We start from the raw sequence: 25,524 nt of genomic DNA, 5'->3' as shown, positions 1-25,524 counted from the left end.
CTTACAAACTCTGCAGCTCAAAGTGCAAACTAAGGCAAAACATGTGTGCTAAATGCCAAGCATTATCCATCTCTTAATATATCTGGAGTGATGCTGGGGGTGAAGGTATGGAAGGTGACAACAGTTCGAAAACCTGCCACTTCTAAGGAAATAGGTACTGCTATGCTAGCTTTTGCCACACTTTACCTTTCACATTCCCTCAGAGATGGGAAGTGATCCCCCACACTATTTCTCTCCATAAATTCTTCAGTTATCATTATAGTTAGTCTTGATGAAGACCTAATAATGAATTAAATATGACTTTCTAATCTCTAACATGGGAAGTCCTTTTGCACAGAGACCACTAACCAATTACTCTGTGTTTGCCCCCATGCTCTACAAAAAGCCCCATGTAAGAGGCTGTTTGGGTTATTTGAGAGTCAATGGCATTAGTGAGGTCTGTTCCACCTCATCACCATGCAACATCCAAATGTCATTAGTGCCAAAAGAAGTACAGCTTAAGCAGCTGCTGCTCACCTTACATCCCTCCTTGTTTATCACACCAGGAGCACTTGCCAGTTATTTTGATTTGAGCACAGAAAACTGGATAGTGAAAAATAATCAGATTTCCTTATTTTTTTTCCAGAATTATATGCAGTAAGATGAAGTTATGCTGGGCCCTTGACCCCATTGCCCTTTTCTCTCTTACCTACGAAAAATAGTCAATAAAACACAATATTTTTTGATAATATATATGGGACTACTGAACCCATTCTTGATTATAGGCAAGTGTTGAGGAATGTTTTGGTTTGCTCCCTGAGGCAAATTAAAACACACTTTTGTGCTGAAGTATGGTGAGATTTAACAAACAATGCATTGGACAGTCTGCAAAGAACACAACCCACACTGTTCCCTTTCTAAAGACACCTTTGATCTGTCTCCTTTTGTTATATTACCCTTGTATCACTTCTTCAATACTTTTTCCCTTCCACAACCATCCAGGTCTTGTACTTCTGCAGTCCTTAGAACAGCAAGTTTCACTCTCACCTTGCGCACAAGTTCAGCATGGCCCCTGGTTTCAGGCAGAACTGAAATTTAGCTGTTGGAAAAACTCCTTTGCTGAGCTGGTGCCATCAGATGGTTTTCACATCATCTAATGCTTTAAAGGGATAACGCTTTTGTTAGAAGAATCATCTTACAGCTTCCTCAAGTCCTTTTCCAAAAGGTGACAGAGAAGCTTTCCTAGAGGCATCAGCCTTTCCATGAACCTGGCTCAAGCAGTTGTTCTGCATTCCCACTCCAGGGACAGGCAGGAAGGAACACAGGTTTCCATTTCTTCCAGGTGGCTCTGCTTACCTTTGGGACTAAAAGAAACTCGTCCTGGTCTTTTTTTCTACTTCTCCACCACACAATGGACATGGCCACAGCCATCTCAGCCATGGGCAGCCCAGAATAGATTCTGCCAGTTTAACACTGACACTGCTACACCAAAGGAAGGAAAGCATCAGGCAGCTAGGAATGTGAGAAAGCAGGTGAGATAAAGGCAGCTTGTTTGTCCTACTAGTAAAATAAAGCCTAGTTCATATGTTTAACAATTTCCCTATCTGTGAGTAAAGCCAAAGAATCAGAGACCAACAGGGAAGCCAAGCTTCTGTCAAGCTACTGAGCCTGGGAATGAGCAAGCTGCAATGAGGAGAGAACAAGTGCATCTCTGCCCTGGAGAGATCAACATTACAAGGCAGCTGGAGAGCCAGTCTGGAAAACATGGGTTCCAATACCACAGGCATTTGCCCAAAACTTCAGGTTGAAGGGGCTGTAGGAACTACTGATGAAAAGAAGAAAAGTGAATCCTGGTTGTGGAGTTTCTCAGGGTCTCCTGTTTCTCCCCAGGTCCCACAGGCTCTAAGGCATAAGCAGCAGTAAGGATGCTCAGCACATTTTCCATGCACTTCCCACAGCAGAAAACATGCTGCCAATGCTCAGGGGACTGGATAACTTCAGCTGGTGTAGCAATGGATAGGAAGAGATTTCCCAAAGGCTGCTGCTTGAATGCAGTTAGTTTAGCACAAGGCTAAGCAAACATCCCTGACTACTAGACTGCTCAGTACATTGTCTGAGAATTGTTTAGGCCTTTCTAATGGTTTATGGCTTTCAGTCCAACACGTGAGCACTTTAAACAATGTGCCAGATTTTACATTTTCCAGAGCATTCTTTATATCAGCATTCATATGATCTCAATTTTCACAGTTTAGAGCATCTTAGAAGTCAGAGGCAACTTGTTTAATCTGGGCATCCTGAGCACAATTTTCTCATATTCCTTCCCTTGGTGAATATCATCTTGCACACATCAGAAGGAGCACCTATACTGGTTGTGGGTGGAATAGAGGTAATTTTCTTCACAGTGACTATGATAGGTCTGTGTTTGACTGTGCTGGAAACTGTGATAATACGGGGCAGTTTTAGCTACTGCCAAGCAGTGCTTACAGAGCCAAGGGCTTTTCTGCTTCTCACACCACCCCACCAATGAGTGGGCAGGGTGGTCTCAGCATAGATGAGGATTTCAGCCCATAAAATTAAAAGTAACTATTTCCATTTGATCAAAATGGGCCCACCCACTAGTCATCCCTTTATTTTCCAAATCTAACCAAAGATTTTAAGGTCTGATCTTATTACAAATATAAATAGAAGCCAGAGACAAGAGTGAACTTCAACCTGAGTTCCTGAAGTGCTGTGGTTACTGTCCCTACAACACACAGCATTTAAAACTTACTAGTACAGCTTTAAGGCCTTTAAAAGAAAAGGGCACTGCTCTTCTTTTTTCATACCTGAAGTGGAGTTACTTTAGCTATGCTTATTCTTGTTATTTAAATAGAGTCCTAGAACGAGGTGGAAGGGAACTTAAAGATCACCTGGTTCCCACTCCCTTACCATGGGAAGGGCATTCCTGCCCATAGCAGAAACCAGACCAGATTGCTCAGTGCCCCATTCAACCTGGCCTTGAACACTTCCAGGGGTGGGGTATCCATTTCTCTGGGCTACCTGTTCCAGTGCCTCACCACCCTAACAGTAAATATAGAAGAGTCCCACTTAAAAAAAAAAAATTCTTTGGTGTAATGAAGTAGGAACACATAGTAAAGAGTTTAAAATGTCTACAAACCTCCACGTGTTCCAAGTTGAGTGAAAACACAGTTAGCTATGTTGTTTCAGTTCTGTTTTTGTTTTACTTTTTTTTACCTTTCAGAAAATTGTGTTGCAGTAAAACACGACTTTCATGTATGTCTGAACTCCTCAACTGTTTCTTTTTGCTAAAGCCTAAAAGAAATTTAATTAGCCTTCATTTGTTTCAGACGAGAGCAGCTATCTGACCAAACCAAGAGAGGCAACACCACACATTGCAATTGTGTTTCTTAACTCCCTCTCTAGAAAACTCGGCACAGAACACAGCCACATCTTTGAATTCAAACACAGCAGGTAATTAAGAGCACAAAAGAGGGCCAGCACTGGAAACAAAGGGCTGCAAATCACAAAGACCAATTTCAGAGTCGTTGGTGAACTCATTTCATGTACCCTACTACACTCTTACTGTCCCAGGCACTGGAACAGTGGCCATGAGATGTCTCAGCTGTGCCAAGGAAAGAATCCCAATGCTTATCTTGTCATCACTTGCTTTCTATTCTTCAGCTTCCCATGTCCAGGAGAGCTCTCCAATTGTAAGATTATGACTATAGCCATAAAAGTCAATATAAGGTACACCTTAAAATTTTCAATAAATGTACAAATCATTTATTTAAAATTCAAAACTCAGCAATACAAACAAAATACTTAAGAAACAATAAATCCAAAATGTAAACACTTATAGAAAATATATTAACTGTACCAATTTAACCACCCACCATTCTTCACAGAAAACAGCAAGAAATAGAGAGACAAACCAATACCCAATTGTTCTTTTCTTCTCAAATTCTAGTTTAGAGGTAGAATACCACTGTGAAGTCTCAAAAAAATTAATTCAGTAGAATTATGCTACAAATAAATTTGGCCCATATACTTATAAACGTAATGAAGCCAGAAAAAAAGATTCTTACTGAGAGCTCTTGCACAATAAAATTTGGCATGGCACTTTCTAAGAGATAAAGCACCTTTCCTGATAAATACTGGTTTATGTTCTTGCAAGAAAGGGATCCTGTGCTTTTTCCATTACTGACAAAGAAAACATTTAAAAATAGACAGACCAACTTTTTGGTAGGCATATAGAAAGCAAGTGTTTCTCAGTAACTTGTCCTAGAAAGCTAATCTGGGAAATAAAGAAGTGTAACTATTAAAAGAAGACATTTTGAAAGACTTTATGAATACTTGATGCATACTCACTTGGGTGGGGGGGAAGGGGGGAAAGTTAATACAAGAGGAGAGGAAAAAAAAAGGAAGTGTCTTTTCCACTAGCAGGGAACTGACCGGTTTTTATGGTTTTTTGTCATTTAGTCAGTTTCCCCTAACTGCTACAATTTTATCCTCTCAGGAAAAAGTATCTATGTGAGACACACGAGAACATCAAGTGCAGTAAAAATTACCCAGGTAATCTCAAAGGAACATGTATTCCATTTTTGTTCATCAGATAACCTGCTACAAGTAGAAACAAAAATTGGAATTCTTCAGACAATATATACAAAATCATAAGAAAACCCAGGAACAGTTTGCAAGCTCAAATACAAACATTATTCAGAAAAAACCCAACTTTTCAATATAGACACTGGCTGCTAAGTGCATTATTTAAACTGCTGCATGCAAATAGTGGAATCTATGGTTGTTTAAGCAACTTAACTATCAACAACTGTTAGGCTTCTGCAATTTAGTTTAGCAAGGATTTTCTCAAGTATTTGTTGAAGGACATTTGTGGTTTAGAAGCAGCAAAATAAAATCTGCAGTCTTAATGCCTTCTTCCTTTATGGTATATAGAATTACTTGTCCCAGCCTTCAGAAAAAGAGAAAAAGGAGTAATTTCTACCACAGACTAGCAGAAAACAGGCCTTCATGTGCCAGCTACCTCATCTGGAGCAAAACTACTTGTGTGGTGCAGTTTAAATAGCCTAAGCTATATTTATCTGATTTTTCTGAAGCAAATTAAAGAAATATTTCAACTGTACTCACAGCAGAGCTGGCAACACCACCTGGCAAATAACCAAGGGATCTCTCCCACTAACATTGGAGGATCAGCCCAGGACAAAACACAAGAGATAAGCTTTTCTTCTACAAAGTACATTCTTCTGCTGATCATGAAGCCTTTCAAAAGGAAAGAATCCAATATTAACACAGGAAAGTTTCAGATCTATTTTAGGCCTTCCAATTTCTTTATGAAATTTCCATCACCTCCAAAGGAAAACTGCATCCCTATCCAGCTAAAAGAATATTGCACACCTAGATTAAGGAAACTTACTTAAACAAAGATGAGTAAATGCTAAGTCATATATTAAACTATGATACTTCCACATCATGATTTTTTGAGAGTTCAAAACAGGGCTGAAAGAAGACAATTTTAAGTATACATTCAGTTTTACTCCTTATTTTTCCATTGTATCCCTCATTATGTCTTTCCCTGTATGTATTTTAATGGTCAGGATGAAAATATTTTCTGTATATACAAACTATAATTACATTTAACCCTGTAAAAACTAATCCAAAAACTTCACCATTCTTTGATTTCTCTATATTTAGGCAACTCATCTTCTACACATGCAAGATACTTTTCAGAACATTAGAAAAAAACTTTCTAGTATTTCACTGTTTCCCAAGAAAAAGTAAGATAAAGCTGAATATTTGTCGGTACATGCTTTGCTGTACCTGCATAAAACCATTTTTGTATATACAGGTTACACATTAATAAGGACAACAGCTGACCTCAGCATTAGTTAAAGCAAGTTGTCTTGTCTTTGTGCTTGCAAGTTCTAACAGGAAAAGGAAATAACAAGAAACATCTAGGGCTTCCATAAAAAAATTTACTTGCACCAAGTTTTCCCCCTGTGACAAGTCCAAAATTAAAGTTGTTTCACCTCTAAGTGCACAGCAAAAGTGACAATCCAAAACAGGAAAATACATATGCTCCCTCAGAGTCTCCAGTAAGGGAAACATTGTTATCCAGGCAGTGGTCTAGTTCCTTCCAGGTCTGGCAATAAAACACTCTGCCATGGAAGAGAACTTACACCTGACCACTGCCTCCAGAGTGCAAGATCCAGAACTGCTTCAAACACTGAAATAATTCCTCTCTCAATCTGCAATTTGACATTTGGGGGTTTTATATAACATACTGACATTCAAAGAGCTAAGTCCTATCAACTGCAGATCCCCAGGCAAGGCAGATTTAAAGCCAAGTTCAGCACCTTCAGAGGACAAGGCTATGATCCCATGGACTCCACCCTGCTTTGCCCAGGTAATCAGGCACTGTGACACATTAATGCACCTGTACCATTTTCAATACCCAAGCACAACTGTGCTCCAAGATCTAATTATGAATATGGTCATGCTACCAATGTGCTGTGACTACATTCAGCTAGAAGGACAGCACACTAAGGACCTACCACCTCTGCTGTTCCAGGTTTTCTTTAATGCTCCTCTTATGCAAGGCACAGTCAAAGATCAGCCTGACTGCAGAGACAGCTCTTTGGAGAAGTTGGTGCCCTAGAACTTTTTTGGGGTGGGAGAAAAAGAGATGATGGCTACTCTAAACACAGAGGCAAGCTTTATTCCTCCAAGGTGAACTTCACCACTGGGAAGATGGCTGGTACAAGTCCAAAACACCATTTATGTTCTAAATAAAGGATATTTTGATGCCTCAAGCAGATACTGGCCTCATACCAAACTCCTGAGCAGTGGCAAATTTCAGCTTGGAACCAAAAGCAGACATGCAACCAAAGCTTTCACAAAAACTAAATTATTTTACATGGTAACGTGGCCATAAGAGTCCTTTTAAAAGAGCGCTAGTTGGTTTTAGGGACACCGTAGCATCAGAAGTTAACCTGTGGAACCAGAGAATTACAAAAGCATGTGTCTGTAACTGAGAAGTAAACATTAGCAAACTACTGCAACACTGGGCTTCCAGTACATGTTGCAAAATGCAACTGACCCCTGTAAATCACAACATCAACTTTTATTTCACTATTGTCCATCACAAATCACATGGCAAAACAGATTTCCCTTGTCACTGTTGATGTATACTAAGATACCCAGTAGTTTTCCATTAAAAAACCCAACATAGCAATGGCTGGCTGAGATACAAACCCTGCTGCTTTCCCAGTGTTTAAATGGAAAGCATAGCCTAAGTATCTCAGCACATTTGCTAACAGGGAAGAAATACAACTTTTTATCCACATTTACTGAAAATGTCAACTAGTGGACATACAGGGGAAAAAAAAAAAATCAAGCAAAAAACCCAACAGAGATATCAGGAAATAGTTAAGTCATGGCATTTGCTTTTAGTATTTATACCTGTAGATAAAAGTAGTTGTGATCCATCAAACTCACTGATGTCCTGAAAGCCACTGAAATCCAAATCCCACACAGACATTAGCATCCTAGTGAAGTAAAACACACACCACCAAGTTTGCTGCTGCAACCCAGCAGGGCAGCCCTGGAAATGATGTTCCCAAATCACATGCTCTTCTGAAATTCTTCCTTAGTCCTGGCTGCTACTGGTTCCATTTTGAGTCTTACCTGAGAAAGCAGGGAAATTCAACCCCAGGGCAAACAAAGGTCAAAGCTTGTTTGAAGTTCCCTGAGGTTACTCTCCTGAAATTCCTCGTTTCAGTGTGTATGTAAATGATCTAATTTCTTGCCAGCAGCTTCAAGTTATTTACAAAAAAGTCACTGACTCGGACACTGGTTTTCTGGAATGCATCTTTGATACCCTGACCAAGTTACTCTTGTTTAAGTCAAAAGAAGTCTGAAAAGCAACTTTTCATCTTTCTCAGGGGGCTGTATACCATCTATGACAGGATATATTGCCTGTATTGACTCAATTTCTTCCCATATTGTTTTCTTCTCTTTGCAAAATAAGAATTTAATCTTTCTTTGCAGGAAAAAACCAAACAAATACTTACTAACACATTCACCAAAGTGAATTCACAGCAAACACTACCACCACCACCATCCACCCACCAATCTTCAGAATTAATTTAATGGAGGCCAGTTATTAGGATACCAGTTTTATGTTTGAAAATAAAGTGCATAATGATTGTCACTGAGAACTTTACTGATTTCAGGTTAGCATAGTTAGTATCAATCCTCAGCAACATCAATAAAATAGTAATTACAACATAAATTCATAACATGAGTCAGAATCTGAAACAGCACACATGAAAAGCAAGTTTTGTATAAACAGGAAGAAGAAAGAGAAAGTGAAATGGAATCCCTAGTCCTTTGCGGAAACCATCCTATTATACAGCTATCCCAACATGCAGCATCTGGAATGAAGAATCACAGTCTGTTTGCTTCCCTTCTACTATTCCTGAAGTCAGTTTGTAGCTTCCTGGTGGTATCTGACAGATTTCACCTTGGACTGGGGAAGATGTGTCTTGAGGGAGCTCTACAGAGACAGTGTCAGAGGAAGAATCTTGGCTTTCTGCTGACACAGACACTTGCAGACAGCTGCCCTCCATTTCCTCATTGCAATCTGTGTCTTCATCAGCCTCTTCCAGCTGCTGAACAGATTTTAAATACTGTTCTATCAGTCCGTTGTCCTGCCCATTACTAGAGCTCTCTTTACTTTGCCCACCCTCTCCATCTGAGCAACATGCTGAAACACAATTGCCATATTGTTTGATGGTTTCCATGGAAAGGGAGCTCTCACTTCCTTCAGCTGAGCTCTTTGCAGAGCTGCACAGTTCACTGGCACGAGTCTGATCAGCTGCAGAATGAAAGCCAGAATCTGGGAACTGCAACGAAGACTTTTCCTGGAGATCATCCTCACTAGCTGGAGCTAACAAAGCAGAACTAACAGCTGGGGGGGTTTCTTGCTCCCTTGTGGATGACTGAAGAGGTGGTTTGGATAAACATAAAGTATTGGCTGAAGGGATCCCAGCACCACCTAAATTCTGCATCACTGAAAGCTGCCACTGCTGAAGGGATTTAACCTGTATAGAGAAAAATTTATTATGAAATGCAGATAAACATATTTGGATTTCTAGTGGATTTATTGCATTCAGCAACCAATCTCTAGTATAAAATCCAAGACCAAGTGACAAAAAAAAGATTTCCTGTATCATTAGGGGAATTTTGTTCTTCTTACTGTGAAATCATGGCTTTTAAACCTACATACCAAACACTAACAGAGCACAAAAGCTCCCAGTTCAAGTACCTGAAGAAAAAGCAATCTCTTCTTAAAACCAGAAAGGATTTATCCATTTTTAAGAAAACAACCTTATTGTTGGAAGAAAAGCTTATTAAAAGATGTATTAACAACTTTCCTTCCTAAAAGTTGTATTAACAACTTTTGAGTTGCTCACAAGCAACACAGCTTGATGTCATTTCATTTACCATGGGCATTTACCAGTCACATAATTCTTCACAGTCCTGCTTATGTTTATTTAGCTTTTCTTGCATTTTGCCTTCCTTCTCACACCAGGCCACTATTTAGTTTTTAGTAGTAAAACTAGTGTACTTGCAGTAATGTCCTGAGGGTTATTTCCCTCCATAGTATCAGTATAGCAGACAACACAGCAGTAATAGTCTATTAAACCACTCAAATCATTGGAAAAACTGAACCATATTGACTGTCTCTTCAGGATCTACAGTAAGAAAGAATGTGAATTCACACATAGGCAGATTCAAATTTGAATTCCAAATTCACATTTAAGCAGAAAAACAAGAGGACTAAAATTACTTACCTGGTTCCAAAGAAATTTGATAGCTTCCTCCTGTACAAGCCTTTGCATTTTATCTTCCTCTCTTTCTTTTCTCAGTCTGCAAGAACACACATCCAAAATTTATGCAGCTTAAATAAGTAACATTTGAGTAACAAGAGCAACAAGAACACATAAAAATGCCTACTTATACAACAGCACTTTTGAAAGATACAACAGAGCCTAACATTAAGAAATTACTGCAGTCTGGCTTGCCATAAATACCCAGCTGCTGACTTGAAGTTTCTTTTTCAGTTACATTTAAATTCTGCTTCCTTTTACTGCAGCACATTTGTTGGCTTGGCAATAATGTGTCTTTTTGTAAACTGAACTCGAGCTCTTACTTTTTCCTGCACAACTATCACCCCCTCACACACCAAACAGTACTTCATTTCAAATTATGCTGTCCCACTGATGTATGGATGGAGTATGATGTGTAAGCATTGGGAGTTTCTAGAGGTTCACTGAACACTCAATTTATACAGCTTTTGTCACTTGTGAGAGTGAAGAAAAAGAGCCTGTCAGACTGAGTGATCCAGGCTGATCCAGAAAGATATTAAGTAAATCCAGAATTTTTGGCTAACAAATTGAGGAACTTTGACCATGATTTCTCCAAACATGAATTCACAGGATCAAAAATTAAAACAGAACCAAATACAGTCACATTTTAAAATTGTATCATACAAGGTAGAGGAAATTCTTGCTTTCACCAGCAACAGAATAACGGGTCCCAATATGGACACTTGATTTATAGGCTCTAATTGTGAGGAGACAAACAAAAAAAATCCCACTCAGCAATTTCTATTTTGAAATATGCAAGTCCTGCTAAAATAGGAACAGAAAAATGTGTTCTAATCCAATCCACTTATAGAAAGCACTTTGAGAGTATGAATAGCCATGTGCAAAACTGTGCTTACCTTACAGGAAGTGATCCTGTAATGTAATCACTTCTATGTTTCTGATGCTAGGTTCTACTGTGAGTAGTTATATCATCTATATCTGATCTGAAATACTCTGGAATGGTAGCTCTATTCAGACAGACTTGCAAATACACAGCATGACCTCAACTTACTTTTCTATTTCAGCCGTTAAATAAATGATGTGCTGCTGCATTCTGTGTAGGCGAATTTCATTCCGCACTTCCTTGGCTTGAGGATGGTGGTTCCTGGTGTAAAATCCTCTCCAGGAAGCTTGGAGCTTGGTAGCTGCCTCACTCATCCTTTGCAGCTCAGCTGCACCTCGATCAGCTGCTGCTGCACCTTGCCCAGCCAGTGAAGCATTCCTTTCTTCTGTCACCTGCTCAGGACAAAGAGTTTTTACTCCTGACTCAGCACCTAGCAAGGTGCTGGGGTGACTGTGCTGAACTTGGCCTTCAGCAGCCCCTAAATAGTGGCCAGTCCTTGCAGCCAGGCCAACTGTTACCAGCTCAGGAGCAGCGACCTGCTGGATTTCTTTGATATTCTCTTGGGTTTCCACACTTCCTGCTGCTCTATTAGGGTGCTCTCCTGTAACAGACACAGCTTCTTGCTTTTTAGTTGTTTCCCTTCTATTAACATCTCTCACACCTTCAATCACTGTATCATCATCATCTTCTAGGCTCAAATTCATTCCATGTAGCTTCAGGTCTGAAGCAGGAGACACTGGAGACAATCCTGAAGCAACTGGCATGAAAGTAGACTCTGAGGATAAAAGGCTGCTGTTTAGTTTGTCTTCATCTGTCTGTACATCTTCGAGGTGTAGCTCCTTAGAAAAGCTTCTTTCATGAAGAAAAGTATTCTTCACTGCATAGGAATGATCATTGTTTGCACTTGGTCCTACCCAAGAATTCCTCTGGATGACAGGTTCTAAATAGGCAGAAAGGCACATTATAGAGTATTTCAATAATATAAGTACTTTGTTTAATTCATAGGGGTTCCCAATTTGGTTTTGACAGTTAGCACCTGGGTGGGTAAGATGATCTAACATATTAGTAACAATGAGCATTATTTCTGTATCAGGACAATATTTACCACAGTAACATCCAAACTTGGCAAACACTGGGTACAAGAAATGGCATAAACTGCACTTCCTTGGAGAATAAACTTGTATAAAATGCAAAAGTCAAAGTAGTAACTCTCATTTTGTTGGATTGGGTTTTTTGCCTAACCAGCCAGACACAAATAAGCATGGACTGGATTTTTTTAGAAACAATCTACAACTTCAGTTGAGAAAATAGAAGATCAATAAAATAAAACAATAACAGGGCCTTGTTCTGAAATTCCTTCCATGAAGTTACCTATGCTCAAAAGAAAAATATTTATTTCCACAGGTTAGATCACAGGAGTAGATGAGCTACTTACCGTTTTCAAGAACCATCTGTGATGGCTGGGCCTGGGCACTGTGTTCATGAGCAACTGGCACTGCTTTGCTGGGAGCAGAAAATGTCCGTGGTTCCTCATTTTGGTTTTCATGCATCAACTGCCTCTGGTGGAGTCTAAACACAGAGTGCCAACAATAGATTTTGTGCTTTACTTAAGCTTTCTTTTGTACAGAAAACATCTAAAAGAAACTATGAACTATTTCAAAAGAAACATTCATGATCAAAATATTCTAAAGGAGAGGCTTATTATGCAGAATCCTTTACACACAAGACACTAACAGGACTACCCACAAAGTAGGAAATTGCAGTCTTTTCCTGCTCCCCTTCCTCCAGCCCCTCTTTCTTCATTACATGCTAAAAAAAAAAAGCCCAAAACAAATCCCACCAAACAAACAAAAAATCCCCATAAAAACCCCAAAAAACCAACCAAATAAAAACGAGAAAAAGCCCAATGTGCAATTCTGACTACAAACTGAAAACCATGAGGTACTTATACACACAAAGAAGGCATGAAAATATTTTAAGTTTCTAAAGTGGAATACATTATATGTCTAGGTATAGAGGAGTATGAGGAATGTTGGGAGTATCTTTTACATTTCAAAGTGAGTGAATCAAGGAATAGGTGCTCCTGTTACTAACAGCCCGAAATCCTAGTACAAATCAACAAATATTGCCACAAAAAAAACATCATCCTTTACAAGCTCAGAGAACACACAGGTTGTCTCAGCCCAGCTAAATTAGAAGCTCAGGAGACAGAGGACGAAGTCAAACTATAAATCATATATGCATGTACATATATACAGGTGAGGATTTGGGGGGATTGCTTTTTCTACTCAAGTTTTTTTTTGCTTGGTTGTTGAGGGCTTTTTTTTAATTTTTGAAGAGTTATATTCAACAGAACAACTTCCTGGATTTTCCCCAGAAAGATGTGAATGCTAGAGCACTTAGCTAGAGATTCCAAGGTCAAGATGCCTTGACTGCACCTTCTCCTCAGAAACAGCCAAAACATTTCCACCATTTCCTCCTGGAGGCCAATCTACACTTGCAAAGTGGGCAGTAACTCCTTCCAGATGCTCCCAAGTTTCTGGCCTTTTGATGAGACACCCTTCTGCTAACTACAGCACTTTGTTGCTCAACTTTTTAACCACACTATGCCACTTAGGTAGCCTACTTCTGGGAGCTGAATTTTCTGCTCTTTCAGCAAGAAAAAGTTTGTCAATAGGTCCTGGGGAATAGAACAACCTGTACTGCTTTGTTTTCTGGCTTCTAACCAAAATTAGCTCACCTTTACATGGACAAGAAACACACCATGATAACTCTACTCATCTATTTGCACAGACCTTAGCAACACAGCTACCAGAACCAGCAGGCTCTCCAGAGGCCCCTGCTGACAGACCTCAGATGCCAGATACAGATGGACAAACGCATCACTGGGAACAGTGCCCCCCAAAGGACAACTTTAATTTTAAAACCAAGAAAGAACATTCCAATAATAAAAAAGTGGCTAATACACCAGTGTACCACAGTAGCCCTCATTTACAATTAGAACAAAAGCTAAGCTGCTTCTTGAAGTTTTCATCATTTTTTTGTGTGGCAATAAAAAAAAAATCCCAGTTCACAGTTTATTTTAATCACAGTTCTAACACAAAATACTTTCAGTGTCCTACAAAGCACAGGCTGAAAAATACAAAGGAATTTTCCCCTAGTTGGCCCAGAAAGCACAAAAACACTCCTGCTGCTGCTGCCTTGCCTCTCAATCCCATCTAGGACACATCCTGTACTTTCATGGCACTTTGCATCTCCAGCCCTCACTGTTACTTTGAAATACTTAAAAATGAAATCTTACCACATCTAACACATCAGATATATAATTATGTTCTCAATTACATTCTCTAAGAAAGAAACTAAATTCTCACCTTTGCTTACTCAGTATTTTTTCCAGTTTGGCATCCTCTTCAGTCTGGAGTCCATATACAGATGTGAGAGGACATACATTAGCCAAGTACTGAACTAGCTGAACATGCTGCCCAGGTCGAAATGACCTTCCTTTCCCTTGACTGTAGAGCCATTCTGCTTTCAAGCTGTTAGGAAGGGGGAAATGGTTTAATAAATGGCACCTTTAATAATCAGCATAGAAACAGTAACTCTGTTTTCACTACAGTTCTTCTAGTGGGTACCAAAGAGCTAATCTACAAATCTAAGCAAGACTTGGAACATGTGCAATGCCCAGGTAAGAGCCTGTAAGACTGGCTCAGCAATTCTCTTCTTCTATATCAAAACTTGCTTTCATTTCTGTTCCTTCTTCAGATTCCACATTCAAAAATCTCTCTGCCAAGCATACCTATCTGTGAGACTTTCTTGTCAAACTTTCATCCTTCCCAACACCCAGGGAAACTGGCAATGTCATTATCAGAACAATGAGTAATGTACTAATTCACTTAAGCATCAATGAAACAAAAAAGAAAAAACCTACTTGTCCAAAACTGTGCATCTCTGCTTTGTGTGTTATCTTTGGCCACTGAAAACACATCTGTCTCAATGAACTTATCAGCAAAGCTTTCAAAGAAACAGAGAAGTTCACAAAAACATGCAAAACTGACACAGAGAGCACATACTGCTAAGAAGTATTCAACAAGTCTGTTTTTCAAATTAATTTCTGCCTGATATTATTTAATATAATACACCCACATGTAATAATATAGTTAATACAGAACATCCCATTAGTCATGAAAAAGAAGTCTAGAATTCCAACAGGCACCTTTCGTGGAAAGTCATAGCATGTTATGGTGAAACAGAAATGGAATTGGTTCACCTCTGACCAAAAGAAAGGCACCTTTTTATTTTAATAACAGGGAAAAAAGGACATTAATGTCCTAGGATATATGAGTGTCCTGGACTGGAATGTGCTTATACTGGATAATGTTTATGCTTGGGCTGTTCTGATGTCAAGAACTTTGTCATGCAGATATCATTGTGATATAATGAGCACAGTGATACAGTAACAAGTGATTTGAGCAAAATAATTTTTAACTAATCAATAACAAAAAAAGCCAAATGTAGAAATGCACATACAAATCATGCTTATAGAAAGGCAAGTTTGAGTTTCCCCCAAGACAACAGCTTTAACTCCTGCTGATTGTCACATTCTGCAAAGTCAAAGAGGCTGTAAAGAAAGGCTACCAGACACTGATGAACTGCTACCACAGTTTTGCTTTGTAGAAGTGCTTCTGTGATTTGAGCAACAAAACAAAAGCTTAACTTCATACTTCTATCTAAGCTAACTAAATAATAATTCCAGTGTAAAAGATGAAAAATTTAGCTACAGCAATTTTAGCTTAGCCAAACTTGATGTAATAATTTTAGAGATTTAATAATACTATTATGTCACCTTTCCTTCTGAGAGATCACATATCCATCAAGAACTTTAAGGTTCAGACACCAGCTGACAATATAAGGCCTGTAGTCAAAGCCAGGGACAGAAGGTGTGGCCATCACACAAGGATTGTTCATAATTGACAGCTGCTCCAAGTGGTGAAGAGAGGCCAGGAAAGAAACCTTGAGAAAACAAAATATATTTGTTAACTGAGAAAAACATTCCACATTTCTCCTAACTACAGCTGGACAGCTTGTGTAAAACAACAGAATGACAAATCAAAAACCACATTTTATTTTTGAACACAAAGGACTACAAAGGACCTTCTATCAGTTAGTGCAAGTTCCCAATGATTCTTCTGTAAATGGTATTAGTCCTTGGAAAGTATTACCTTCTCTTAAAATTGGGAATGGGGCTTTATGTATAGAAAGATGTAGTATAAGTCCAGTTTACTACAACAGCTATTGGGTTTTGAAAACAAACAAAGAAAAAAAAAAGGGGCAAACCAAAAAGCTGGAGAAACCCTGCCCTGTTTTGAAGAGAAATTATTACCAAAAAATTTTCTTCCAACATGAAATCCCAACCAAGAGTTTTGGCTGCTACTTATAATAAATGAAACAAACAAAACAATAAAGACAAAAGTCACAGGCAGATTATTTGTTTCTCTTACACAGTTTGAAAAATAGGTCAGTGGCAACAAGTGCAATTCAAACCTCTGTTCTAATCCCAGCAGCTGCAGAAGGTCTCTGCAGCATGTAGTCAGCTCAGCTTTCAACCTTCAGACAACTAGAAAAGGTTAGGCCTAAAAGTGTTCCATTCAAAATCCTTGAATAAAAAAACATAACAGAAGAAAGGCAAATTTTTTTCCAGACTAAATTTTAAAAGACATCACTAGCTTTTGCAGCTAATGCAAATATGGTTATTACATAGAAACAAGTAAAATATTATAAGTTGAGCTGTTTCAAAGAGAGCCCATTTTCAGTTACAATCTCAAAAAAATTGTTCCACTTCCTTCTTTCAGTCTACCTAAAGACAAAGTGATCAGTCTTCTATATCTTACCTCATTTAAGTCTCTGATTTCATTTTCTGCCAAAGAAAAAACAGTCAAACTCTGAGGTAGGCAAGCAGGGGCAGGGCGAAGTGAAGTTATAATATTTCCATGCAGCAACAGAGTCTATAAAATAAAAACATATGATGAACACATGATGAAATGAATGCTTGATCAGAACCCACAGATTTCTTTTCCAGGCATCACCTGACAAAAACACATTGCAAAAGAAGGATAAGTAAGACTTTCTGGTCACAGTTACCAAAAAAATGTATTTGGATACGTTTTTCTCTATAGCGTGCATGTTGGAAGAGTTAGAAGTATGTTTTGGTTTGATTCATGATAGGAGGTAAGAGAACAAAGAGTTACAAAGAAGATATCACCATCATATCTTTATCAAAATCATTAGAGTGGCTATAGAAAAATCACTGCCTCAGCTTCTGCACCTTCAAAACAAGGAAAAGAACATTTACACACTTCTCTCTAGAAATTACATTTAATGAATTAAAATGCTCCAAGAGCTAGTGTTCAAAGAGTGAATGTCTCAAGGCAGCAATTTTCAAAGCAAATTTCTTTCTGTACAGAATGCATTAAAAACAGAGATAGAACACCTACCTTCAGTGAGGTAAGCTTGGAGAGATCACCTAATTGAGCTATGTTATTGTCTGACAGATCAAGGTGCTGAAGACACAGACAGGAATTGACTTGTTCGATGGCCTACAAAAATAAAGAAATCAGTTACTCACAGTAACCCTTTTTTAGCTACTAAATAAAACCAGGTATCAATAATTATAAATTCTTTTGAAAGATAAAAAACCCACTAGCTAAGTAACACAAAATAAAAAACTATGTTTTAATACAGTTGTATTTTAAAGATAATAATTTTGGAGACTACTTCCTTACTTGCATTTCATTTTGATATCACACCTTTTATTTTTTCCTAGACAACTCCGAAAGCTACCATCTTCTACTTCATAAGCCAGCAGACACAAAATAGTAACATTGTTCCAATCAAAACATATTCAGATTTCTTTGCAGCATGTTCCAAATTTCTACAACAAAAGATTCTGGTAAATGCAACAGATTGAATACTTTACCTTAATGTTATTTCCTGCCAAATTCAGCCATTCCAGGTGCACCAAATCCTTCAGCCCTTCCACATACCCAATACTATTATGAGGCAAGTTGAGCACTCTGAGCTTGGTCAGTTTTGCCACACCCATCATTCGCACCAGCCGGTTGTTGGCCACAGAGAGCTGCAGATGGACACACAAAACAAACAGTTTTAACTGGCAGACAGAGTAAGGTCTTACTTCTAGTATTTAAAAATCTACTCCAACAGATAATTGTTCAGTCTACATATTTCATTTCAAGTAAATGACACAGACAAAAAACCTGCAAGAGCCAGGAAATAAATTACTGATCAAAGAACATGAGTCCTCACAGCTCACTCCACAAACTTAAGAGGAAATTCTCTTAGCAACAGCTAAATAAAGGAAAAAGAATGAGGAATTGTGTCATATGAAAATAAGGTTGTAATAGCAGAACTGCCAATTCATTGTGCAAATTGTTGCCCCGTTCCTGGTGTAAAACTGCACTTACTGTCAATATGGCAGAGGACAAAATGTATTTCACACAATTCTCAGTCAGGTCCTGTGCTAATAGGACTGTAAACCACAAAGTTTTTAAAGGGTAAATCCTGACTAGACGCACACTTCAGTAACATGATCACCAAGCTGGCAGTGTGGCGAAGGTTTGTTGTAGCAACAAACCCCACCTCTGCCAACTCAGTGTAGCTGGCCTGTAAAAGTTATCAGGCAGCTTCCAGTCTATCCAGAAGGACTTTCAGTGATAATACAAAGTTATTTTTAATGTTACAAAGCTCATGTACTCAGAAGCTAAGAAGTATCAAAATTTGAGTTATCAGTGACTTTTCTAAGTGTTCTTATCATGTCTCTCCCCCATTAGGATTTACTTAGCTCATTTTTAGTTACAGCCCCCTCCACTATCAAGTGCAGACCTCCACTGAAGGCAAAGCTTTCTACTTTAGCCAGCCATCATTTATTTTCCTGTGAAGACAGTAACTGCTAGCTTACTTCAATAACATAATAGTGCCTGAAGGCAGAAGATGCTAACATCATAGCACCATTATTTGATAACAATTTCAAATCAAGCAATACTGACCTGCATCAGATTCCTGCATTTTTCCAAGTGTTCCAATTTAATGATCTGATTTTTGTCCAGAATCAGAGTCTGAGTATCAGCATCACAGGGCAAGGTTGGACCCAGCTTTTGCAATCCTTGACCTGAGCAGTTGACTACCAAGCCTTAGAATAAAAAGGAGAAAAAAACAACAAAAAAAGCACCACAAAGTTTATATATGAGAACATGTATTGGAAAAGCAATGCAAAATAAAAAAGATTTGGCTTATAATTGATGCAGATAATTTGGAAAAACAGATTAACTTTCTTTTCCATGTAAAACTGAAACAAATGACTTCAGTTTGAACACTTTAAGAGTAACTGATCCAGTTACTGGAAGATACACATATACCAGACACTGTCCCACTTAGGAACTCTGGCAGAATTCTGGGAAAGTCACAAAAATCCTTTGAAGTGAGATGCAGCAAAATTCTGGTAACTAAATTTAAAGGTGTGATCCTCAAAACCCCAAATTCCAAAGGAACCTAAATTTAAAAATTCTTCAGAGAATTTAAGTTTTGAGCAGCTTGACAACTAACTATGTGTAAGCATTCTATCTAAACTAAAAGCCACTCATGCAGCCACACTACAGTACTGGGGCACTGGGAAGAAGAAACTGTAAATGGGCTAGCACACCATTTACTTAATACAACACACAATTCAAATGTTCTATGCAAAAAGGGTCACTACATAAAGTTAAAAGGCAAACATTTGCCATCTACAGGGAGCCTGAATCACTGGGTACCCAAAGTGACACCTGATAATTGTAATAATTTTCATACATTGAGCCTCTCTGCTGTGTAGTTGATGTACAAATATCACTGTAGTGCTTCTTGTTCTCTTAATATCTGTTCAGTAAATAATGCTTCCTTTTTCAGCAACATATCCCAAATAGTGTTCTCACCCTAATATGATGCACATATTAATATTACAGTTTATAGCTTTTAGGGTGTAGTTACACTATGGATGGAGACATTTTTTTTTCTGTACCATTTTGTCAGCTAGAGAACATGCATTTCTAAAAAAAGATGTCTGATGACATTTATTATATTCTCATCATTTTTTCAAATCCATGGTTGTCCCAAGAGCTTTGGAGAGCAGCAAGGCAGAGCCAGCAATCATCACACTCCTGTCTGCACATTCAGGGAGGAAGTACCACTTGTTTCTCACTCAAGCAGTCACTTCTACAACTGCTTGATCACTTTAATTGATCAGACAAACTTTGCATCTGCTCATTTATCCAAGGGTTTGTTACAAAAATCCACAACTGGCCCCTCCAACCTAGGAGAGAAGCAAGGACCCAGAGTACAGAATTGCAAGAGTAATCCTTTTATTCATGCACGAGGTGTCCCATTCAAACTGGGGCACTCAGAATGTGGCTTTACACACGGTTCTCATAAATCTCCAACATTCAAGTATAACATGATCCAACTGCTACTTAACACACACAACTATTTGCAAAGAACCTGTATTTCTATGGCAACACCATCCACCTGCTTCTCTATTAAACATCCCTGCAGTCAGACTTGCTGCAATCACTTCTCCATGATGCTGACAAAGAAGGTTTTCACACAGGTGTTAAACGACCTGGGGTGCTGGCGCTATCTCCCAGTCTGGGGTATCCTTTAAGCATGGCAGTTCAGTATACAGCATGAATTAGATATACACGTGGAACTCTACAAAATTAATATGATTCCATTCTAAAGACTCATTGATATAATACCTGGGGAACGAGATTTTCCTAATAGGCTTTCAGGACCCAGGAAAACATTTCAAAATCGCTTATTTCTCGTTTGGCAGGAACCAAGGAACTACACCCTCAGAAGTGGCGCTGTCCCCAAGACCCTCAGCCCTCCGCTCTAGGGAAAACGGGCCCTATATCATTCAAACCCTGGCCTATAAAGGCTCTACAAGGCGGCGGGACCCTCCAGCACGTCCTGCCCCGAGCCAGCGGCGCTCCTCAGGGCGGGAAGCGGCGCCCGCGGCGCTCCCCTCGCCCCGCGCAGCCCCGGCCGCCTCCAGCCCGCGGGGCCCTCGGGGGCCGCCTGACAGCGGGGGCACCGGAGCGGCCGAGCCGGCCCCGAGAGGAGGGGGCGCCGCCGCCTCCGCAGCGCCGAGCCCCCCGCACCCCTCCGAGCGCCAGAGCGCTTTTCGGGACCCGCAGCCCCCAACATCGCGGCCCCCGGCACCTGCCCGGGGCTGCCCTTACCGGCTCCGGCCGCCTCGTCCCCCGCCCCGGCCGCCGCCATGCCCCGCGCTTGACAACACCGCCAGGCAACGGAGCGCCGATGGGCCGGGCCGCTACGGGAGCACCGCGCCCTTTATGCTGGCTAGAGCGGCGGGTCCCGCGGCCGAGGCTGCGCCGGGGGAGCCCGGCCCGGGGAGCGCTCCGTGAAGCCGCCGCGGTGCGGCCGGGGCGGGGCGGTGCTGCCGGCCCGGCCCGGCCCTGCCCTTCCCGCTCCGCTCCCGTCGGGCCCCGCGCGGCGCTGCCGACACCGCCTCCCGGCGTCCCCTCCGCCTCTCCGGCCCCTCGAAGCCGCCGCCATCATGAAGTGAGCGCCCCGTCCGCCGCTATCCGCGCCCATCCGCCGTGGGGAGGCCGCCGCGGGGCCCCGGCCGCCTCCCCCGGGCACCCGCGCCCTCCCCTAACTCTTCTCTCCCGCGCAGGGTCGAGCTGTGCAGCTTCAGCGGCTACAAGATCTACCCGGGCCATGGCCGCCGCTACGCCCGCACGGACGGGAAGGTGAGGCCGGGGCGAGCCCCGCGGGCCGGAGCGGGCCCTGCGGGCCGGAGGGCGGACGGGCGGTGCGCGGGGAGCCGGGGCCGCGCCTCTGGGACTGTCCGGAGACTCCGGTAGTGTTGATGTGGCCCATGCCCGAGGCGTTCGTATCGAGCTGTGTCAAAACAGCATCGGTGTGCAGTTGCCGTGGCTGCTCCGCAGGAGATCCGTGGTGTAGCTTGGGGTTGAGCTTTACAATGCAGTTTCTAAAGGGAGTCTTAAAGCAGCAGGTGTAAAGTACCAAAGTTGTGTAGAAAATGCTGCTTAGATGTCCTGCATCAAATGCTGAGATTCGCTGGAGCCAACAGCTGGTCTCCCAAATTAATTGAGTATAAATATTTTAAGTAAAATAGGATGGAGAGCCCTTCAAGCTGTCATGTCATAGGCAGACAGGATTGTCCCTACCTGTGAAAGGATGGCTTGGCTTTTGAGTATCCCAGTACAGTCATCTTTCTCTGCTGAATTCCCAGCAAAATGACCAGGAGATAGACTGGCCGAATCCTTGTGAGTGCTCCTGGGAATAAGGTTGTACTTTAAATGAATTATATAGCTAATAACAAACCGGCTTGCACGTTCTGCCTGTTGTTATAGACAAACAGGTTAGTGTCACTGGGCAGGGGGGGAATCGGGTGGAGCATTGGCCTCCCCGTGTTCCCTAGGCCAAGTTTTGAGTCACTCCCACATACGGGAAGTACATTGTTGCTTGAGGACAGACACTTGGGAAGCATGATGCTGGACACAGCTGTTCATGCTATGCCTGAAATACACAGCGGCACTGGATGCAAGTGGTAATTTGAACTTTTTTCAGAAAAACGAAAATGCTTCAGAATGCCTTGCAATACACCCATTTAACCAATGTAACAAAATACAAAACTAGAGATTTCTTGAATTATCTTCTAAAATTTTGACTAGCCAGAGCTGTGTTTAAGTACTCCAAAAACATCAATGTCGAAAAACACTGACTCAAAGAATACTTAATGCAAACTCTGGTAATGTCTTTCATGGAAACAGAAGTTACACAAAACATTTTTCTCTCCCAGGTTTTTCAGTTCTTGAATGCAAAATGTGAGTCTGCATTCCTTTCCAAGAGAAACCCTCGTCAGATCAACTGGACTGTTCTCTACAGGCGTAAGCACAAGAAGGGACAGTCAGTAAGTACAAACCAGCCAATGGCACTGGAAGGTGGTCACCAAAAGATGTGGTCACTGGTCTGTCAGAGGTCACTTAAGTGTGCCAGTGTTCAGCAGAAGCATGACCCAAGTTACCAGGTTGAAGACTAGTTAATAATGGTGAAAATGTGACTGCAGTTACATGAGTTTATGCGCCACTTCAACAAAAGCAGTGTATTGTATTGTAGCACTTCTTTGAGAGACCACTCAGAGCCACAGTATGTTCAGCAGATCCTAATGGCTTGTTAGGAATGTCTTGTTTTTAAAAGTTAGTTTTAGGGAAGGTGGGTAATGCTGTTTAATATGCAGACTGTGTAAAAGTTTGGTCTTGTAAACTTGCTCAATGGTGACAGCATAGGGAGCTGATTTTGGGGTTAGAGGGGCAGGGATGACTCTGCTAATGTACTCTCCTTGAAAACTTTAGGCTGTAGCATGAGGTCTTTCCCTATGTAGCTGTCATTGCATGAGAAGGATAAATCGTGAAACGTGTAGCATGAGGTATGCTGCAGTGCTCTTGTTTAAACTTGCACAGCAGAGGAGCTTTGAGAAAGGCTTACAGCAGTGCAATAATGGTTGAAGAAAGTTGGTGCATGATGGCTTACCCTGCTCCCCAGCACCTGATTCACTTGAATAGGTGTGGAGTGTTTTCCTTTCAGAAGACACCATCAAAGGTTTATCTTTCCCCCCTTTTTTTGTCTGGGAGTTACCGATGGCTGAACTTCTAACATTCTTTCAAAGTATTTATTTTTTTTCGTACTTTGCTGTAGAAGCATAGACGATACAGGGTCTAATATGTGTGTCTCCAGCACTGATAGCTGGACAGCTGGGGAGCCAGCCAAGGATTGTTGGTAGTAACACACAATGAAAAGTACAGGATGTGGCTGGAGAAGGGGCCATGTGGAGGTAGGGCAGCACTTCTCTGTCCCCAACAGAAGGATTCTCTAAAATGAGGAGTAAAATTCTACTACAGTGTACAGTTTTAAATAGCTTCAATTTGAGTAGCAGCTTGTTCCCATAATTGTCTTTAGCCATGTATTTGATGTCTTGTGATGCTGATTGTGTGTGTTTGTCTCCTGCCCTGTTAGGAAGAGGTCCAGAAGAAGCGCACACGCCGCGCTGTGAAGTTTCAGAGAGCAATCACTGGTGCCTCTCTCGCTGAGATCATGGCCAAGCGGAACCAGAAGCCCGAAGTACGAAAGGCACAGAGGGAACAAGCTATCAGGTGAGGAGTCAGATCAGTGGAGCTATCCCAAGCTTTTCAAAGGTTACAGTACTTTTCATACAAAAGCTTAAACTCTAGGCGGGCTCTGTGTTTTACAAGATTTTCTGTGGAATTTTTTGTTTGCTTTTAATCTGTATATTTGTATGTAATCTTGGCAAGAGATCGTGGCAGCAGAGAAGGATCTCTCCTTGCCTTTTCCCTTTGTACCTTTGTCACTGACAGTTCTGCTGTCTCTGTAGAAATTCCTTCAGGGGATAGTAAATATAGAGGAGAAATCTGCAGTAATGCATTCCATTCCTGATCTTGGGAAGCTTACAGTGCTGAAACAAGGAAACTGTGTATGGCAGACATAGATAACTTCCACTTTTTCTATGAATTAACAGGGCTGCAAAGGAAGCCAAGAAGGCTAAGCAGGCAACCAAGAAAACAGCTGTTTCTGCTGCAAAGGTGAGATGCAGTATGCAAACTGAAATTATTAAAAGGAATAATATGACACACAACGTTTTGCTGTGGCACTTAATTGGAAATTCCTGTTTCTGTGTTGAGGAAGCATTTCGTGTAACTTTCTTAATAATAAGAAAATATTACAAGAAATCTATTCTCTGACCTAATATCAGAGATAATTAATAAATAAAAACTTGTCTGAATGTGACATCTTCACTGTCTAGGAACTTGGTAACAATATATTGATGAGTGCTACTCTGTGTTTCATTATCACTAATGAATTAATACCATGTGTTGGCTTAGTGTTATGTTTGTAAACAAATGCTAACATGATCCCAGTATTGATCTATCCCTAGTCTGATTTCTGTCAAAAGTACATACAGGGACAGTTTTAGAACTGCAGATAAATGGCTTCTTTTCACTCATACTTCATTATTTCTCCACAGGCCCCTACAAAGGCAGCACCTAAGCAGAAGATTGTGAAACCAGTCAAGGTTTCTGCTCCCCGTGTTGGTGGAAAGCGCTAACTTTCCAAACTGTTGCTCATGCTGAATAAACATCTGATGGAATTCCATTACTTGTGCCATGGTCTGCTCTGCTGTGTGAGATATTCTGCATCTATGACAAATGACATAAAAAGTGGTTTCTAAGATTAGAGGTACACACAAGCTAAAAGAGGGTGTGAAGCAATATAATCTGTATATTACCTGCAAAGGTCCTGTGTTGTGGAATGCATGTAGCAAGATACAGAGAATCAAATGTGGAGAAGGTTAAAAAAAGGGAATGGATGGTTTCACAGACTGCATGGCTCTTGCACACAAAGATTCAGGTGCAACTTCTGTGTAGGGAAGTTACAAAACTATGAATTGCTGGAAGCTGTTGTCAGGAAAAGGAAGCCTGTGAAGATTGAATGGGTTTCAAATGCAGCTGATGTTACACAGTTAAAGCTCATTTAGGTTCATATTTAACTTGCTGAATGCATATAGAGGTTCCCTTAGTATATTTCCACCCTCCCACCGCTAGAGGGATTGAAATTCCTCATAGGAGTTCCTCTGTCTGCCTA

At 40.7% G+C, this 25,524-nt stretch overlaps 2 protein-coding genes across 2 annotated transcripts; one reads left to right on the top strand and one right to left on the bottom strand.

Annotated features, from left to right (window-relative positions):
• Positions 1-7,215: 7,215 nt before the first annotated feature.
• Positions 7,216-21,213, bottom strand: CEP97 (centrosomal protein 97). The gene is made up of 11 exons (XM_054270201.1): positions 21,057-21,213; positions 18,831-18,973; positions 17,744-17,902; positions 17,262-17,363; positions 16,659-16,772; positions 15,614-15,780; positions 14,142-14,306; positions 12,206-12,339; positions 10,939-11,710; positions 9,852-9,927; positions 7,216-9,098 (listed from the first exon to the last, which is right to left on the bottom strand). The coding sequence occupies exons 1-11, from the start codon at positions 21,094-21,096 to the stop codon at positions 8,403-8,405; spliced, it is 2,568 nt and encodes an 855-aa protein (XP_054126176.1). The 5' UTR covers positions 21,097-21,213; the 3' UTR covers positions 7,216-8,402.
• Positions 21,214-21,328: 115 nt separating this feature from the next.
• Positions 21,329-25,035, top strand: RPL24 (ribosomal protein L24). The gene is made up of 6 exons (XM_054270202.1): positions 21,329-21,399; positions 21,515-21,590; positions 22,667-22,777; positions 23,881-24,017; positions 24,401-24,464; positions 24,908-25,035. The coding sequence occupies exons 1-6, from the start codon at positions 21,395-21,397 to the stop codon at positions 24,986-24,988; spliced, it is 474 nt and encodes a 157-aa protein (XP_054126177.1). The 5' UTR covers positions 21,329-21,394; the 3' UTR covers positions 24,989-25,035.
• The last annotated feature ends 489 nt before the right edge of the window (positions 25,036-25,524 follow it).

The sequence above is a fragment of the Melozone crissalis genome, unplaced genomic scaffold (assembly GCF_028551555.1).
Source record: "Melozone crissalis strain CALT ecotype California unplaced genomic scaffold, PUWL_Pcris_2 ptg000009l_1, whole genome shotgun sequence".
Lineage (NCBI taxonomy): Eukaryota > Metazoa > Chordata > Aves > Passeriformes > Passerellidae > Melozone > Melozone crissalis.
Note: the sequence above shows the minus strand (reverse complement) of the source record. Positions and strands in the feature narration are given on the sequence as shown.

Excerpts from the sequence above, each read along its gene's own strand:
- CEP97 (XM_054270201.1), bottom strand. The coding sequence starts at position 21,096 with ATGGCGGCGGCCGGGGCGGGGGACGAGGCGGCCGGAGCCG. Across the intron at positions 14,307-15,613 it reads GTGATCTCTCAGAAGGAAAG|CTTGAAAGCAGAATGGCTCT; the intron begins GTGACATAATAG and ends CCTTCCTAACAG. Across the intron at positions 12,340-14,141 it reads AAAATACTGAGTAAGCAAAG|ACTCCACCAGAGGCAGTTGA; the intron begins GTGAGAATTTAG and ends CTCTGTGTTTAG.
- RPL24 (XM_054270202.1), top strand. Across the intron at positions 21,591-22,666 it reads ACGCCCGCACGGACGGGAAG|GTTTTTCAGTTCTTGAATGC; the intron begins GTGAGGCCGGGG and ends TTTCTCTCCCAG. Across the intron at positions 24,018-24,400 it reads CAGAGGGAACAAGCTATCAG|GGCTGCAAAGGAAGCCAAGA; the intron begins GTGAGGAGTCAG and ends ATGAATTAACAG.